This window comes from Netta rufina, assembly GCF_964035555.1.
Source record: "Netta rufina genome assembly, chromosome: 3".
NCBI classification, from domain to species: domain Eukaryota; kingdom Metazoa; phylum Chordata; class Aves; order Anseriformes; family Anatidae; genus Netta; species Netta rufina.
In genome coordinates, this window is record NC_140125.1 from 76,410,451 (window position 1) to 76,430,229 (window position 19,779).

General features: G+C 37.9%; 1 protein-coding gene across 2 annotated transcripts in view; it reads left to right on the forward strand.

The window, feature by feature from the left end:
- Positions 1-19,779, forward strand: part of LOC311207792 (dermatan-sulfate epimerase) — a gene marked incomplete at its 5' end in the record, with an annotated part of 196,788 nt that overhangs the window by 167,347 nt on the left and 9,662 nt on the right. For both annotated transcript variants that reach the window (XM_084284090.1, XM_084284089.1), the window contains 2 exons: positions 6,474-6,942; positions 18,582-18,835. In XM_084284090.1, coding sequence (XP_084140216.1) covers positions 6,474-6,942; positions 18,582-18,835 — 723 coding nt within the window. The remainder of the gene's footprint in view (positions 1-6,473; positions 6,943-18,581; positions 18,836-19,779) is intronic.

Below are 19,779 nucleotides of genomic sequence, written 5' to 3' on the forward strand. Positions count from 1 at the left end.
CTGTATTAATCACAAAGATGAACTTCATTTTGACAGCAGTAAAGTTGCCTCTCCCCTTCTACATGTATGATTAGTTTTTTCTGTCCTTTATTTGCACCTCCTGCCAATTGGCAGTCATGCTCTGAATGTTTTGCAGCTTTTCCTGTGTGCTGTAGTTCTGCTTGATCCATGCATAGATCACAGTAACCTCAAATAATCTCTCCCTTTGCCTACTTCCTGTTGTGAGACACTGTTTTGCTTTTAGCTGGTGGGCTTCCTTCACAGGAATCCTGCATGGTTTCTGATACCCTGAGCCCAGGCGTTCACACTCTTCCAGACAGCTGAATGGGTCAGTTTACATGGGCCAGAAATAGCTGTATTTTTTAGCAGCTGCCAGATTAATTGTCTTTCACCACCCAAATTGTTACAGGAACTTTTCTGTTTTTCTGCACTGTCTATTACAACAATAGTCCTAGTCCCTAAAAGCGTCCTACACTCCATAACAGTTTAGCAGAGGAACGAGTGGTTTGTAGATTGACCTCTGGGACATCAGTGGGATAGTGGAGTCAATATTTTATTTTGGCCTATAGGAAGATTCTCAAACTTTCTTTCTTTAGTGGTAGCTTCTGTGAAAGCTATTTTTTATTATCTAAATGGCCTTTTACAAATTATTTCATCTCGGGAAAATATTAAAAATAAGTGCTGTTGCTCTAAAGGAGATCTTTCAATGGTAATTCAAAGTTTTGTCTTTGATGGTAAAAGTGACTGAGCTTTCATTTCATCCACTGAGCGTGGATGCCTTCACAGGCATGTCTGTACTGGTTGGGAATGAGTGCCTTTATGGTTCTGTATATCAAAATTACTTTCTTATTCGTTCTACACAGTGAAGTGTATGGAATAAAAGTTCCGAGTAAGAGTTAAGAATAGTAATATTAGTACAACCAAAACATTATTGAGAAAGCATTTGTGTGGTGGAATAAATTATAAAATAGCAGAAAATTCCAAATTCCCAGGCTATGGTTTGGGCATGCAGACAATTTAAATCTTGTTTTCACTTGAGGCAGAGAAAAGGTTACGCATTCAGTGTGTATGTTAATTTATATATGTGGTAGTAAAATAGACAAATAAGATTTTAAATGAAAGGAATAAGCAGATGAAGTTTCCACAGCAGATAACTTACACATCCTACTGTAAACTTATAAAAATATTTTGTAGTTACTGTTCTGTCTGTAGCACAGTGTAGAATGAGTGTAAGCCATCACTGTCAAAGAATGATACTCACACAGCTCTTTACTGTGCTAAATAGATCCATTGAATTTTGCACTTAGATCAAAGGACAGGCACAAGTTTAAATCTTGACTGCTGACATGATGTCATATATTGATAATTAGTTTAGGAACTGGTTCTTTTTGGTTGTCTTTATGATTTTCACAGTACAACTGTTATACAGACATGAGCTGATGTGAAGCTTATTTTAAGTTATTTCAGATCATTTTAGAACAAATGCACGGGTACCTGAGCTATATGTTCTTTATTGTAGATCTGATTCAGAATCATATTTAAGGCTTCAGTATATAAGCTTTTAAATACTTTGGACATTATGTAATTGCAATGTAGCATATTTCTCATAGTGGAAAAAATCAGAGGAAGAAGTGAAGTAATGTCCCCTGGTGGTTAAGGTCATAATAGGTATTTTCAAGTTGTAAGCAGTGATTCTACACCTTCCCAGCATTTTCACTGCAGAGACAGATGGAAACTGGTTTTATCCGACTGCTCAGAAGGAGGCTGGAAGGAGGATTCCCAACTGCTCTTGTTCTGGAATGTGAGGTTCTCCTGCACTGATGTCCAGCCCAGCTGCTTTGAAAGGGACTTGGAGTACTTGCTGATGTGGGAACTGTATAGCTTGGGAGTTTGGACACAAGATTTGTTGTGACTGCTGCAGCACAACATTTATACTTTTCTTGGTCCCGCTGTGCTGCCTAATTTTGCGCTCAGATTTTTCTATGAGTTAGTAGGAACTGAACGGAAACATACAGGAATTGGTCTCTATTGACCCTTTCACTCTGTTTTCATGGGGTTGGTCTGCATTGTTTTGTCCTTAAATGTCATTGGATTCAGTAGGTGACTTGGTTGCTCTCTTGTTTTTAAATACAATTGCAAAATATTCTGATCAGTGATAAAACTGACATTGTTTGACAAAATAAATCCTCAATTGCTATAAGCACTGTGGTTTTAAAACATCGCTACTTCTAGCTGATAAACTCAATTTTATATATGCTGGTCCTCCACCATGAGGTGGAGGAGGGCCCATGGCCTCAGTGGGCATAGGTGAGGCAAGAGCTCTGTGCTGTGACAGTCATACCTGATGGGACTGAGTGGACAGGTGTGGTTTGTACGTGTCCCAGATCTGGCTCTGGGGAAGTGCTCTCATACAGAAACCTGAATAATCCATGGTGTTGTGATGCCTTCTGTTCATGGAAATGTTAATCACCAGCAATCCCAAATACTACCTTTTCTGATGTTGGATGTACAACTTGATGAGAGCACCATTTGAGAGGTGACGCATGGGCTGGTCTCAGAAATGCTACCAGAGACACCTGTGACTTCTTTCTTCTAGGAAGTGATAAAAGTGTTGCCCCAGCAAAAATCATGCACAAAATATAGTGCTCTTCAGAACTGATACCGCAGAAAACCACGGTTCTCCAAATGGCTTTTTTTTTTTTTTTTTTTTTTTTTTTTTTAGTGCTCCACAAGAAGATCAGATTGCCCCGAGGATGGCTGTGCTGGCTGGTGGTCCCAACCACACTGTTCTTTCTCCACTCCCCCTTCTCCTGCTCCAACCTTCTCGCTTGGTGCTATCTTTCATTGCATAAGTAGCTGGAGTAAACAGGGCCTAGGTTTTCCTTTAAACAGTGTTTATTTGGTGAACCTACTGTGTATATACCAATGTCCAGTTCAATTAGTAGCATTAGTTTAACAATTCCTGTTTTTCTTTTCTCCAGTTGAACATCCACTCTTTGATGCAATGGGGAGAATTGAAATAGTTAAGATTTAGTCTGTTTTTTTCTGGAATAAATGATGTTCTTTACTGTTTGTTTCTGCTGGCAATGGAGTGGAAATCATGCCAAATGCTCTTTCAGTCTAGGACTGAGTGACAACCTTTCAAAGCACATGGTATATTAACATTTTCTTCTGCAGGCGAACATCCTTCACTCTCCTTATTTTTAATATTTTATCAGGTTGAGGTTTCCAAACTGAATAATAATAAAAAACAGTTTCAGAAAAGGTTGAGTTGCTTGGTAAAGTTTTTCTTGGAAAATTCAGTTGGTAATGAAGTAGTGTAATATGAGAACAAGAAATTCTTTTAACAAGAAAAAAAAAATAGTATTGTGAGTGAGATTTAAGTGATCAGAAAGCCCAAGCTCCTTTTCGTTTGTGCCCTGTGTATTGAAAAAATTTGTTGCAGTTACACTTACAACTGGTAAGTTGGAATTTATGTGGCCAGTTATCTATCCATGTTTGGGTTTACCTAAGCTATGGAGATAATTGGGTTTTATATGTACATTTCCAAATAATGGTGTATTTTTCTTCAGGTTTTAATATGCAAGTAAGTTAATTGAGGGAACATCAAAATATGGAGTTCAACACACACAATCTGCATTATGCTTTGGTGGTTTGGTGTTATTCCACCTAATGGTACACATACCATTGTAAAGAAATTTAGATAGTCCCTAAATGTTACTGGCTTTTGTTGGGTTCTCCTATTGGAGGTACTTTGGTTCTTTTGCGGTCTGTAGCCTCTCTCACCTGATAATTTTTGAAGTGGTTTTGGAGATGTCTTATAAACCAATTTAGCTTCTAAACAATTGTGGAAGTGAGGATGATCAAACATACCCCTTAGCCCTGTGGAGTTACTGGTCCAAGTCAGTAAATCAGTGCAGTGCGTGCTCAGGTCTGGTTCTAGTCAGGGAAGTCCTCAGTTGAGTGCGTGGTTCAAGGCAGTTTAGTTTCTTGTAATCCCTTTGGGACTGGTTAGTATGGGCTGTCTGTAAGCACATAGTCTGTATTTCCTTGCTATCGGGGTGATGGTGGACATTCACACTTCTATTATATTTTGAGCGTTATGATTCTTATTAATTTTCCTGGTCCTGCTCTTAAGGACATCACAGCTGAGAAAACTCAGAAATCTTCTGTGTTAAATCTTCTCAGCCTCTGTAGAATCTTTGGGGCCATACTCATGCCATTTTGGGTCCTCACCTCAGTGATTTCATCCATGTGGTTGTAGCTGGTGCCTCCACAGAGGTTTGCATGGGAAGGAAGGTGGACTCCTTATTAGCTGCTTCCTCCAGCCACTAGTCTCATGGTGCTGAGCCCTGCAAAGTTGAGGAGCAGGGCTCACAGGCCTTGCTAAATTGCTGCCACCATGGGCTGTTGTCTTTATATCATAGAAAGGACATTAGTATGATTTGACCATGAATAAGTAAGAATGACTTTGTAGTCTTGCTTTTGTCACTGTCTATTGACTTTTCCATACCTTCATTCTGTGTATGCTGGTTATGAGTATATGATATACCCATTTTCCAGTTATCCTATTTTTAGGACAAACACTGTGGTTTGGTGGTTGCCTCTAATATACAAGGTAAAAAATAATAATAATGTATTGTGTTTTAAATATGATGTGCTGGTCTGGCAGCTTCTTAGCTCCTTCATTTCAAAATATACTTTTGTATGATTTCATTATTTACAGATGAGGATACCAAGGGGCTAGAGTCTGTTTGGATAAACTACCGTGCATGTTTCTTTGTGTGTGCATATGTGGTGAGAGGATATGTAGACATAGTAAAAGTATTACCAACTAAACCACTCTTTGATCTGTGTAATGTGTCCTGTAATGGTTGGTTTACATCCAAAAAAGGGCAAAACTTACCTGCAAAATGCATTAGCATACTGTGAAAATGTCATCTTCCATTACTCTCTGTTAAAGCAATTATGCTATGCACTGTAATGCAAAAAAGTAGGCAGTTATAGAGTACAATATTATTTTTACCCTAAGAAGGAATGCTCAAGAAAAGATGTACTTCTTGGCTAAAATTACTTTCTCCCAAATTAATTTTGGGAGCTGAACATGAACGACTAGAGGGTCTGTGTACCTAGTGGTTGTTGAGGGACACAGTCCAACAAGGTTATCTTGTTGTTTCTTTATGTATTAATGACGTTGTAGAATCAGGATGTGGGTCTCTAAATAAGGTTTCAGCAGCCTAAGTTTCTGTTAGGAAATTTTGGCATCTATATGTTCAGAGCTGTGGGGAGAAATAAAAGGTTGCTTTGTACTTCAGCTTCTTGAGAGTTTTATTACTGAATCCTATGAAACAAGTTTTCCATGGAAAAAAAGATTTTGTTATTGTTCTTAGGTTTTTCTTTCTTTCTATTTCTCTTTTTAATAATTGAAAACTACTGTTCATTATTTACATAAAACTGTCTCTCTTGGGTCTGCTTTCTGTAACCTTTCCCCTGTGAAGAATTTGAGGAATTTGCTGGCTTTCCTCAGGGGGATCCTGGCCATGTTTTATCTGAGACTTCAGGCTAGATAGTTGGTATTTCTTTCGAAGTAGCTTACTATGTTTAAATACTTGCATTTAACCTCAGTATAGATTTGTCATTTGAGCACATTTTGAGAAGCTGTGTATGTAGGAAAAAATGTACTTTAACCTTCAGCCTTCTTGGTAGCTGGCAGTAAATCTCCAAATGCAAAACGGTGAGCCCCTTAGGAAAAAAAATAATACAAAATACCTAAATGCCCTAGAGGCTAGGTATTTCAGCTGTTTTTCTAAGGTTCAGCCTGTTTCTTTTTCTCTTTTCTTTTTGTCATGTTGGACATTATTATTATTATTATTATTATTGAGGTGGTAGTGTATGTTTGTTGTTTTTGTTTTTTCCTTTTTTTTTTTTTTAAGTGAGGACGTGTCAGAACTGGAGGGCCTGAGCACAGTATAAAATGACCCCTGCGCAAACTCCAGCATTCCACATCCTTCATTCTCCAGCTGTTAACATCAGCCAATGCAGCACGCAGGCTTGGCTGCTGCTAGCACCATCTCAGTGGCTGTCTCCACGCCTCCTTCCTTCCCTCCGTGCTGTCTCTGCTTGCCAGTACAGTCAGCAGTGCTTTGAATTAGGCATTGCTGCAATTACTTGAAATCTTGGTGAGTTCAGAGCACCAAGAGATGTCAGTGTGTTCATTTGCCTTGTATCAGCTACTGGAGGGAAAGATGTGGGAGGGAGAGGCTTTCTGCAAAGCATATAGGCTTTTGTTTAGGATAAATTGCTCAGTAGGTGTTTTGTCTGAATGATTCATATAGAAATGATTTGAAAGCCAATTGGACAATCCATTATTACTATTTTTTAAGTCTAGATGGAATCATATTTCCTAGAAAGCATCCTTAATTATATTGCCTCACAGACTATTTTTCTAACTCCTTCACATCTGTCTTCCGTAGGATATTTCAAAGATGGTTTGGCTCCCACTGGGGCTTGGAGATCTGATGCCACAATGAGGACTCACACACGGGGAGCCCCAAGTGTGTTTTTCATACACACAATTTGGTTTGCCTTTGCCTTTGGAGCCAGGGAGAACCCGGATGCAATGGTTCCTTTTGTCAACGCCAACTATGACAGCTATCCCATGCTCTACTTTTCCAAGGCGGATGTGGAGGGTCTGCGTCTCCAGGCAGCCACCACGCACCGGCACATTGCAGCTCGGCTGATCGAGGCAGTGCAAACGATGCTCTCCAATCCCCTGGAGTACCTGCCTCCCTGGGACCCAAAGGAGTTCAGCGCTCGGTGGAATGAAATTTACGGCAACAATCTTGGGGCCCTGGCAATGTTCTGTGTGCTCTACCCGGACAACATTGAGGCCATCGGCATGGCCAAGGATTACATGGAGAGGATGGCAGCTCAGCCTAGTTGGTAGATTTTTGTCTTTTATTTTTTTTTTAAGTTGCTGTTCTTACTGTATATACTGCTTGCAGCTGGAAGCGTGAGTTGGATGGGTGAATTACTTAAATTATTTAAGTTGACTTTCTCTTTGACAGTAACTAACTTGCTGAATGCATTTACCCCCATCTGGACCAGTGGTGCCACACAGCTTTTGACCCTCACTCTAACTGCCCTGTTGTAACCTGATGCTGAAAGAAGGGGTAGGGCTCTTTGTATACCATCCCAACTGCTATAAATATAAAAAAAGTCACAAACCACTGCAGATCAGAAGCCAGGGTTTCACATCTGATTTGTAGTAAGAAGTGCTGAAAGTGTTTTTCTTCCTTTTTTTTTTTATTTTTTTTTTTTCCCAGACTTGTACATTTTCTTTGGGTAATGTTTCCTTAGGAAGAATTCAGGAAGGGGGAACCTGTGATAAAGGTATCATTAAGTGTAGGTACAAGTGACTCTTGAGTTTCCTCAGTCAGGTGTTTTATGAATGCTCTAACATCTGTCTGAGCTTCAGTTCAGGCTTACAGCTCCACTTTGCCACACAATTATTCTCCTTAATACTTACTAGGACATGATAAAAATAGTTGTCCCTGTAAATACTTTACTACAACTGTTTGAACATCTGGCATTTTTATGGCCAGGATTAACTTCACCTGGATATGAGTTGTTATACATGAGTTACTCTGTCCTTGCCCATACTCTCTCTACAGCAGAAGTTAATGTTCTCTCTGTATGAGTAAGTCTAGTAATTGAAATGCAAAGTTTCTCTCCTCCTCACCTTCCTTTTTCATACCTACCAGCAATTTATCTTCTTTCCTCCTCTTCTCAGGCAGCTGCATTTCTCCTACCCACTAGCAGCAGTTGCTACTTCATGCACCTTCCTGACTATGCCCCAGGTTTGCTGTCACTTTGAGGAGGTCAGAGGATGGAAATAGGGGTTTTGCCGGAACAAGGGCTTCTGCTGTAGCTAGAAAGGGACACCATATCCCTCCAACAGTGGCAGCTGCTGTCCTACAGCTCTGTGGTGGCAGCAGCTCACCAGAAGTCCAAGTCAGATTTCAAGTCAGCACAGGAGGAAACATTAGCTGTTCAAGCAGTATTCATTGCTCAGACCACTACTCCCTACCCTCTCTGGGGAAAGATCAACTAGTAATGTCCTATAAATGGCTTGCAGCTCTGGACCTTCATGAGAAATATGCTAGATGGAGATTACATAACTTGGGATCTGTATCATCCTGATGGGCGTGATTTAAAAGCTATCATATTGTTGTGGTTTCCCTATACCATGTATTAAGCTGTTGAATGCTACAGAAATACATAGAGTAGAACAAAAGTGGTGGGAGGAAGAGTTGCAGTGGATTTAAACCGATTGTATGATAAGGAAGAGAGGACACGTGAGAGTTAGGAAGAAAAGTAGTGGCACAAAAAGATGGCGTTTGGTTCCACGTTTTTTTCAAAAATAGGAAATTGCCATCCAAAATAAATGTATAGCAATACAACCCCTCAGTCTTACCTTCATTTCACCAGATAGCCTGGGAGGCAGCCTGTAGAACTGCCTTTCCCCTGGCAGACTGACAGTTGTACATTCTAGGTGAATCCTAGAATGTGTGACCATCTCCAGCACGACCTACAGACAGCTCCAAACTCATCACCTTCCTCCCTAGTTTCATTGCTCACACTCACTTTGGGTAGTGGAAGTATGTAGTTATATGGCCATCTGTCACTGTTTTAGGTGAATAAGATGCAGACACACTGTTAAGCAAGCAGTCAAAGCCTAATCAAGGTTCTGTGTGTAGACAATAGGGGTGTGGTGAGCTGCTCTTTGTATAACAGAATCACAGAATAATCTAGGTTGGAAGAGACCTCCAAGATCACCTAGTACAACCTCTGACCTAACACTAACAAGTCCACCACTAAACCATATCACTAACCCATATAACCTCCAAGCATGTCTAGCGGTCAGCTTTTCAAATGTTGTAACAGAAACAGGGACCTGTTTTTCAATTTTGTTTCTCCCTATAGAACTTATGGCTGAAAATGCTGTCAGCATGGAGTTCACACTGTCTCCATCATTGATGGTAGTCATATCACAGAATGGCTGAGGTTGGAAGAGACCTCTTAAAACCACCTAGTCCAACTCCCCTGCCAAGCAGGGCCACCTACAGCATGCTGTACAGGATCACGCCCAGGCAAGTTTTGAATATTTCCAGAGAAGGAGACTCCACAGCCTCTCTGGGCAATCTATGCCAGGGCTCTCACCCTCACAGTAAAGCAGTGCCCCCTCATATTCAGCCAGAACTTTCTGTGCTTCAGTTTGTGCCCACTGCCTCTCTTCCTGTCACTGGGCACGACTGAAAAGAGACTGGCTCCATTGTCTGAACACCCTCCCCTCAGATATTTATATACATTGATGAGTTTTCCCCTCAGTCTTCTCTTTTCCAGGCTAGACAGGCCCAGTTCTCCCAGCCTGGCCTCATACAACAAGTGATTCAGTCCTCTCATATTCATAGCCCAACTCTGAACTTGCTCCAGTAGTTCTATGCCTCTCTTGTACTGGGGAGCCCAGAACTGTAGATTCCTGTCCCTTGTCCAATGGAGATTTTCAGGAAAATTGTAGGAGTTTAGCATCGCTGAGGTATTATTGTTATGGCTGGCTTTGTTCAAATAGGTCTACAGATTCAGAAGCTGAAGGAGTGGACAGACAGATTTCATAAATCTGTTCTTCCCAAGCAATGCAGTTTAAAAAGTACCAGAGAAACATTTTACTACACACACTTCTCCGCTTAGGGTAAAACTAGGAAAACAAACACTGCACATATGAGAGTTCTTGCCTGATCACTACTAGTAGGCAATTAGAAGTTCTGGACATAAGTCCTGAATAAGGCTGGATGTGAACATTTCTTGCAATGTTGCAGAAACGGAACTATTAAAAAATTTTTGTTCAGTCTATTTAGTCATGCTGAGTTCTTAACAGGAGGGTGGAAAGAAGGACTTGTTCTCATGATGCTCAAGTTTAGAGCCTTGAATGTTGTGAGGCTCATCTGCCAAAACTGCTTATGCCAGCAGTAAAGAGGGTTTGTCTGGAAATGTATCAGTAAAATAAAAGTAAGTCTGGATAAACATTTTTCTTCAGATACTTCTATAATGTAGGTGTCTAGACTGCCATGTAAATTGCCCTAAAAATTACTTTTTATCTCTGAGGAATAATCAACATGTGTTAGCAAGCTAGATCTGGCTGTCATATACATTACTTTTTGGCAGCTTAATCCTTTCAAGAATATAATCTGGATTTGTTTTTGACTTTTGCTGAAATGGCATTGACTTTTAAAGTAACACTAGAATTTAAAAAAAAAAAAAATGTTAAGTGATTTTCCTCTAATTTTCATAACAGTCATAAATAAAATTTAAACCTTGTTAGAAAACAAAAGTATATTTTGGTAGTGTATGCATTAGTTGGACAGATTGCTGGTTATTTGTCCAAGAATGTCAAGAGAGCAAGGAGACTGACATTCTTAAATCTCATCTTTATGTTAGTGAGTATCCTGAGTCCAAATATAGTTCAGTATTATCAGGGCACAGATAAGATAGTTTACTGATAATTGATGCATGCTTCGAACGGGCATGTAATGAAGCACTTATGTCTTTTCTCAACTACTGTGATAGTATATATCACATAATAAAAGACACCCTTAATTGAATTCCCATCTGTGTAGGCTAACAGAGCTTGAGCTGTTTGTCATAACAACCGCCGTTGATAGTCATGCTGCTCATAACAGAGCATCCATAATTGCTACATCCTGGAGTAGGTTTACATTTTAAAATAAACAAAGGGTCAATGGCTAATAGTTCACTATAATAATCATCTAAATAATACAGGAACAGACAATGTTTTGAAGGTTAGCAAGAGCAGGGAAACATAGTACATTAATGTTTCAATGAAAATAGATGAATTTTTACTGTTAAAAATTAAAACCTGGTGTTAAATAACTTGCTTGGTCTTCCCATGATTCAATAACTAAATGCTGTCTAAAAACTTAGGGAAAGTTTGTCCTTATTTAAGCCATATTATCTTATTTTACAGAGAGCAGAGGATATAGATCAGCTTTCTGGCATTTTATCTCCAACTTGCTTCTTGAACACTCCCTACCAGACATGCATTATTGGCAGAGGGGATCTGCACTAGTGATTTTTTCCATATGCTGTCTTGGCCTCTTCCAGTACTGAGTAAAGTCATGTAATTAGAGTCACACATCATGCAGAAATAAGAGTCCAGTCAGACTCTGTATTTTGGACAAAGCAGTGAAAAAGTTTCTTCTTTACTAAGCCTGTTGTATGAACAAATACCTCAGAAGTTCACAAATTCTGCACCCTTTTCACAGAGGTATTTCCCTCTTTAGAGTTGCTAGACAAGGGATTTCTGTGTTTTGTTTGTTTGTTTTTTCTTGGGGGGGGGGGGGCACATAGTTCACACACCATTTTTTGAACACAAGTATGTTACCAATGTACCGTAAGGTGTAGGATTTGACAGCAAGCCTGACTTCATGGGTTTCACATTGGAGATAATTGCTGTCAAGCACATGCAAACATTCCAAGGAAACAGCAGTGAGGAAGTAAAAACTAATAGGAGGCTTTGTCATAACAAATTTTTGGCCCTCCCAGTATTTCTTGTTAACCAGCAATCCAGTAGCTTTGTTAGTCCATGTTTATTGAAAGTATCGGAGCATGCCGTAGGACTGTTGCTGATAGTGTCCAGATAGTGCTCAGTGTAGAACAACATGAATTATAAAGTAAAAGATACACAAATACTTAAATGTGTAGATAAATGTACAAATAGAATCCATTCACATGTGCTAAGGTGAAATCAAGTGAGGCTCTATGCTGACAACACAAATTTAGCACATCTGTTTGAGTCCTAATAATAACCACCAGACACATTCAAAGAATACTGAGAAGGGTTTTATAATGCTAGAATAGAAATTAGTATATAAGATATATATAAGTATATAAGTATTAGTATATAAGTATATATATTAGTATATAAGAATTATTAGTATATAAGAAGTATATAATAAGAAGATTATATATAATCCTGGAGGAGGATGCTGAGATAGTGTCCTACAGGGAGGAAGAAAAAGAAGGGTAGGAGGATGAATCTGATATCTGGAATATTTATTATTTTAGTAAGTGAAATATCGAACCCTCATGTTGTTTTTATCTTTTTCACCTGTAGCATTTAAAAACAGAAATTTTACATGTCTATAAAATTGACTTGTGAATTGTGAATGTCTGGCTAGCTGAAATTTTAAGAGTTTCTTCTACATTTTCTATTTTAATGTATGGTTCCAGCCAGGTTTTCTAGGAGATAAATTGTTGCTGAAGTTCTGTGGTGACTACAGGAAGCTCGCGTGCCTAATATAAAAATTCTCTACAATGAGAGCTAGAGGTAATCTAGAAATAATAACATAACTAAATTTCTGTGTTTGCTTTATGTGGTACTGAGAACTATCAAGACAGATTTGGTTCTTGTTTATTAATTTGTCAGTGTGGAAGGATCATGGTTGACGCTAAGAAAGAGCCAAGTTTGAAAGGGACCGTCTTATGATCAAAGACAAAAGTGATTGAAAATGATATGAAAGCAGCTTTAGAAGTAGTAGAATGATGGTTATAAGCCCATAGGGAAACATGGAGAAAGAGAGGATAGACAGTAGCTGAAAGTTTCTGAAGGAGTAAAATTATAGTTGCCTCCTCAGCGCCTAAGCGGTACAACCCTACTTTTATAATAAGCTCTCAGACAATGTTTTCAGAAGTATTATATGTTGTCATTTTTTTCTGGTATAAATTTAACCTTTTATACCTAAGAACCACTTGTCTGCTTATGAACTGAGATGAAATAAGCATGAGTGGGTCTCAGTGACTGCTGTTGAAACACGGATGATAAAGGGATATGTGCAAACTTATGTTTTACCTTAGACATAGGAAATATAAATCATCAGTTTTTCAAGGACTTTAAAAAAAAAAAAAGTTCTTAGTATTTTTATGGTTGAAAATGGCTGAGCACTTGAGTTTTGCAGATAATATGGCTTTTGCTCTGATGGCAACCAGAAAAATGTTGGAAAGCTGAAACATTGTTTTGGATGGAAGAGATTTTTTCAAGGATTTTCTTCTTTTAAAAAAAAAAAAAAAAAAAAAAGGAAGACATTGTTCTGATAGTGAACAAAGTATTCAATTTAAGCACAAGAAAATATTTTGTTTTAGAGACTTTCTAAGAAAAATACTGGACATTGAGTCTAGTTTATAAAATAAATGCTGGTGGTCTCATTTCCCTTGGTGGTTATGCTTCCTCTTGGTATGTATGCTTCCTCTGTTCAAGAAAGAATATTTCCTTTGCCTGATTGAAGGTTTAAAGCTGTATCACCTACTCCCAGAAGTAAGTCAGAACAATAGCAAGGTTATCTGGAGTTCCAGGGTGTTGATGTTGACATTGGCAAATCTGTACAATTATACAGTTGGCCTCAGGACTGAGAGCTCAGTTGGCACTATTACATGCCACATTTGCATCCATGCTTCACATTTAGCGTGCATTAAGCTCAACCATTCTGTTACCTAGCTACTATGTCTAAGATGGATTACATCAAAAAGTACTAAAGGGATGTCCTTGGACTAATTTTCAGCTGTAATCCTCCTGAATAGAGCCCTGATTCATTTGCCTTTGCATCTACGTAATGCGAATGAGAGTTCCAGTACTGTGAAGTGATTTCTGCCGTGTTTCCTCCAATCATTAGCTTAATCTGCCCTCAACCTCCAAGTTATTCTGCAGTAAGTAATTTGTCATGGGGAAGTTTGGCGCATTAAGCTTCAGGATGTGGATTACTTGCATAATATATGTGTCAGGATATGCTTAGTGCTTCATTTTGCAGTCAGCTATACCATGTTATTTATTGATACAGAGGCTGGAAATCAGATATCACAATACCCAGATAGGTATTATGTTTCTCAAGTTAGAGCGAGTTATTTTCCTTTTTAGTTCAATTTGTTTTTAATAATTGAATACAAAGTGAAGGAAGACTGATTCTAAATATCCCATAGGCCGTGATCAAGGACCTCACTTTAAGTGGGAGAACTGCTTGTCTTAAATCCTGCCTTGAAATGGACATACAGTATATTTTTTTTCCTCTTAGCTTACATTTCTCAGAGAAATGATAATACTCCTGGTTTTGATAATGCAGTAGTTATTAGTAGAGAGAAATGAGGGAATAATACAAAAAAACAATTTCTACTGAAAGACGAGACGTTAGCAAATTTATTGGTATTGTCAAGAAGTGATGAGGTTGTGGTAATTTTACCACGATTTTCTTGGTGTTGTTTTTGTTTCAAGGAGATGGGATACTGATTTTTAATTCCTATGCAAAAAGGTGGTATATATGGCATTAATCTTGGACAGTGCAGTGAACTCATGGTGGTTCCTGACAGGAAAAACTGAAGAATTGAACCATAATCAACTTCAGGTTCATTGTTTGTTACAGAAGGTGGCAAATCTAACACACACGCACCACCTTATGCTATGCTAAGATACTCAAAACATGTAGGAAAACCCCATTACTTACATAAAACCTTATCTGTGATCTTTTAAGTTTCGTCGTGGAGGATCTACATCAAAGTCAATGTTTAAAGTAAAAAAATAATTTAAACAACAACAACAACAAAAAGTTAAAGTTGTGGGTTGGAACTAGATGATCTTTAAGGTCCCTTCCAAACCTTGCCATTCTATGATTCTATGAAAGAGAAATGAACAAAGCAACCCAGGCATGTGTTTGCAACTAAGTAGTTGTTCTGCAGTAAAGAATCCATTGTAGACATTTTTATTTACTCTGGATCCCTGGATTTTTTATTTTTATTTTTTTAACATCTGATACCTTTTAAAGACTGGAAAGGCTGGCTACAGCACTAAAAGATTGCCTGCTGCCCTCAGACACGGTTAATTGCTAAGCTGAGGTTCATACTGGCTCATGTTTTTTTAGTCTAGATAAGATTAGAAAAGAGCTGTTTTCAGCATGTTTTCACCCATCTTTACTTGTATTAATAGAAACAATTTTAATATTTCAGAACAGAGTAGTTCATAATAGCCTTGAAAACTTTTGTCACAGACCGTGCTCATTGCAGGCCCGTGGTACCATGCTTTCCCACGGTTTATCAGCCAGGCAGTTTACCACATCTGACACTCGCAATCTATTTGAAATATGAGAGCACAATTTAGATACAAAAAGTGTTTAATGCTTACTACTTGACCATTCTTGGGAATAATTTTACACATTGTTTAGTGTACATTGCTTGATTCCATTGAAATGAAGTTAATGGAGGCACACAGATTTATATCAGCTAAATCGCTAAATGAACAAGGGAAGTTCACTTTAAGAACAGATGTTAGCTGTAAGCTTTGTATGTTTAGAAATAAGTTTATTTAAATTGTCATGTTTAGTTTTCCCTGTTACTTGCGTATATCTCCTCTGTTAAATTTTATTTACTTACTATACACAATTGCTATTTGATGGAAGTAATTACAAAATTACTTCATCTAAACCTGAGGGGGTTCACTATAACAATGTTTAGGCTTAGGAAGCCCAACATAAGGTGTTTTTTTTTTTTTTTTTTTTTTTTTTGGTTTGTTTGTTTGTTTTTCCCACTGAAAGGTTTGATTTTTCTTTTTGCTTAAGAAGTCAACTTAAATGTAGTTATAACTGATCAGCTTATCCTTTCCTGTGTATAGCATTTTCTATTTTATCAGAAATGTTGTCACAGACATTAATGTAAAATCTTAGGCTATAGGATTTGGTGCTGTGTTGTGCTCAAAACAAAATACAAAGTTAGCAAATATCAAGCCAAATATCTTAACAAGGAAATTCACAATAAATCAGTTCTATTGTCAAATCCCGTTTCAGGTGAAGTTGATAAAGACCATTAAATGGCTTTTAACACATTCTAATTAGCAGTTTATATGTATACTAAAAGTATACATATAAGTATACATATACTGAAAGCAGTTTATAAGTATACTGAAATCTGAATTAAATGTTTTAAGTCAAATTATTTTGTTATTCTTTCCTTCTATTAATATATAGCTTAGCCTCAAGCATGTGCTAATTATTCTATACTAAGGTCTTTAAAGTCATATTTCCTGTTCCTATTTGAACTCTGATCTATGAATGTGCAAAGGTTTCATGAAAAGCAAAATTAAAAGTACTTTGCAAATTTGGGTTCATGATATAGCTTGTCAGAGCTAAAGATGTTACGTATATCCAGCATAGAATAGAGTTTCATTTTTACATATAAGTCTAATTACATTTTAAGAGTTTTTCCAATGATACCAAAGATGAATAAGCAGAAATAATAGAGTCATAGAATCATTTGAGATTGACAAATGACCTGTTAACTGAGATTTTCAATTTTTGTGCCTCTATGACACAGTATAAATATACCCGGTGACTGGGAAGACTTGCTTTCCCAGTTCAGTTATGGTTTCTTCTAGTCGATCTTGAAGTATGGAAATAATGAATTCCTAGGTAAAGCATGTAAGTGTTTTGGCCTACAGGTCTGTAATTTTTTCCCACAACAATTAACCCAAAGCATAAATATAAAATTTTACTATACCTGGCTGGAAGCCTTTGTTGATGAGTTCAGAGTTTGAACCAGAAGGAAAATGACAGATAAATTTTCCCAACAGCGGCCACCAAGAATGTAATGTGGTTATGGAGAAGGTGAAAAGGAAATTTTGAGAACTTTTTTCCCGATGCTTTGGCTGATGTTACCACAGCTTTAGCTGTCTTAATATTGTTCACAACCTGGTTCACAATAAAATCATCTAGCCTAGTAAAAATCCTGGTTCAAAAAGAGGCCACATTTTGCTGTGTTCAGTAATACTGAATAAGTTCCTGTATTTAATTTAAAATCCTTGAGATAATGATTTCATTTAAGAAAAGAAAAAATGAATGTATAGCTTCACCAAGCAGAAGATGAGATTGAAACTGAGATGTTTCTTGTGCAATGTACAGTAGGTGACCCTGCTTGACAGGGGAATTGGCCTAGATGATCTCGAGAGGTGCCTTCCAACCTCAACCACTCCGTGATTCTGTGAAGATGAACACTTAAACTGTTGGAAACTCAGCTAATCAAAAAGCCTGTGGAGGTTTATCTTACATACAGTTATGAATCTACCAAGGTCATTTGAGTTCTTCCAATGGAGTTAGGTGTATTGAAACAAAAGCTAAGGGTCATTTTCGTCACTTGTAGACCATGTGTTTTTACCATAGTTGCCCTGCCCTAGCCTGGTAGTTATAATTTCTGGTTCATTTATGTATTTTGAATACAAGTAGGTGCTCCTGTTGAGCACCTACTCAAGTTGAATGAGGAGTTGTTTGTTTGTTTGTTTTTGGGGGGTTGTTTAAGATCTTGTTAATTCGATGTTTATCTGCTTGTTTTTATTATCTGCTTGTTCACTACTGGTTATAGAAATCCAGGAAGAAATTGTATTTATAGAATCACAGAATAGCTGCATGTCCTCAGGGGTACAACACAGTTTCCACTGGTAACTGTATGACACTATCTCAACAATTTAAAGTTAGTTTCTGTAGTAGAAAAAGTTTTGCAAAGTGTGTGAAGAGAACAACCATGAAAGTAACTGATAATTATTAAGCTTATCAAGTGTTTTTGTGTGTGAGGGGGGTGGGGTGGGTGAGAGGGGTTGTTTGTTTGCTTGTTTGTTTGTTTCACTGTGCATTCCTTCACATTTCCCTCTTTGTAGGACTATCACCTGGAAGTACTCTTTGTACTAAAAAACTGAAGTCTTTATTAGCCAACATATGCTTGATTTAAGAGAAATACTTGTTCTGTGCTGCCTCCACCTTTGTTATGAATTTTCTTGGTAAAAATTTACTGTTTTGCTAAAATGACTGTAATTATTTCATACAAGCAGGTAGTTCCTAGAAAACATGTTATGGCATCATTTTACTTATTTTACGTTAAATACTGTTGTTCTTTTTTTAATGACATGAAGTATGTTGATTTGAACTGTAGCCATGAAAATAATTTTCATCATCTCTACTACTATCCTTGCTTGTGTTTGTGAAATTAAGAAACAGCATTGTGAGTTATTGTATTGTTGTTGCTTTAAAGACAGCTTCAGTCCTATAGTCACCATTTAGGAATTTGTTAACATTCAACTGCTTTGGAAAAGAAAAAAGATTCTTTCAGTTTTCTGGAAGAGTATAAACTATGGGATATTACTTTCTCACAAAAATGCTGTGAATCTTTTTTTTTTTCAGATAAATAGATTCTGTTTCAGTGCAATAAATATTCTGCATACCTATTTCTCATAACAAAACCCAGAATATTGCATAAAGATTTGATTTTTCTAATATAATTAATGAGGTTTGAAGCTTAGTATTGTCCATACTTTGGAGAGAATAAAATGGTCTCAGAGACATGGTAAGTAGCTTATTCCTGTATCAAATTCAGCATGAGTTGCTTAACTTCAGAGATGTTAAGTCATACACAACTCACAGTATGGTAATGTAGAAAAATAAATAGTTGAAACTTAATTAATTGGCATCTTTCTTTATTGACAGGCTAGTGAAGGATGCCCCATGGGATGAGGTCCCTCTTGCTCATTCCTTAGTTGGCTTTGCCACTGCTTATGACTTCTTGTACAGCTATCTTAGCAAGACTCAACAGGAGAGATTTCTTGAGGTAATTGCCAATGCCTCAGGATATATGTACGAAACATCATACAGACGTGGATGGGGTTTCCAGTACCTCCATAACCACCAGCCTACCAACTGTGTGGCCCTGCTGGCTGGAAGCCTGGTTCTGATGAATCAAGGTATGTGCTAAATCAGGAATGCTTTTCTACAGTGCATTAACTCAATCGCTCCTTTGTAAAACAATGTACAGAAACTGATAAACATATTTTTTTTTTCTGCTCTTTCTGCATTAAGTGTCTATGGCAGCCAACTGCGAAGGTGCACTGCTTTGTGTGGTCTGAGAGCTCGGCTGTATTGAGTTTGCTCATGTGCTGCTTAGAAAAATGTAATTTACTGAATAGAGCAAAAATCTGTGGGCAAGTGTACAAGGTATAGCTGTGCATATAAATGTAGCTATCCAACTGTTTTTGGATTTCTTACTTCACTGTTGGTGAAAATTAAGACTTTGCTCATGTGTTGGATTGCCAGTCCAGTTTTTCAGGGCAGATTATCAGTTCGGAATTTGTTCTAACACCTTTGGGCAGTGTACCATTGCTCCCTTGGAGTGATGCACTTGGTCTCCTTGCACAATGCATCAAGAAGGTCAGTACTCAGAAACACCCTATGCTGAGAGCCAGGCAATACGATCAGCTGAAATTTTGATCAGGACTTTTGTCCTATCTCCCCTGAGATGGTTGTAAAGCTGTACCTTTATCCACTCACAGACCACAGCTCTGGACATTTCTTTTCAGCATCCTTTGCTAAGGAGAGGTACAGGATTTTACCTTTTTTCCCTTTAAATGTGATGCCCCCATGCTTTTGCCTGCATGGGGAATATCCCTCTCCTCCTGTTTAAGTGATGCAGACTGTAAAGGACAGTGCAAGTCATGGAGTAAGAGGAAAAGAGCTGGTGAGAAATCCTGGCTTTAAAACCCAATGGTACCTTGGCTGAGAAGTGAAAATCATGGAGCCAGCTCCTACTTATAAGAATGTGTCAGTATTTTATCAAGTTTTATTTGGTATGTGCTAGATGTATTTTGAAGACGTGACACCTGATGGAACTACTTGATGCAAATCAAAGAAA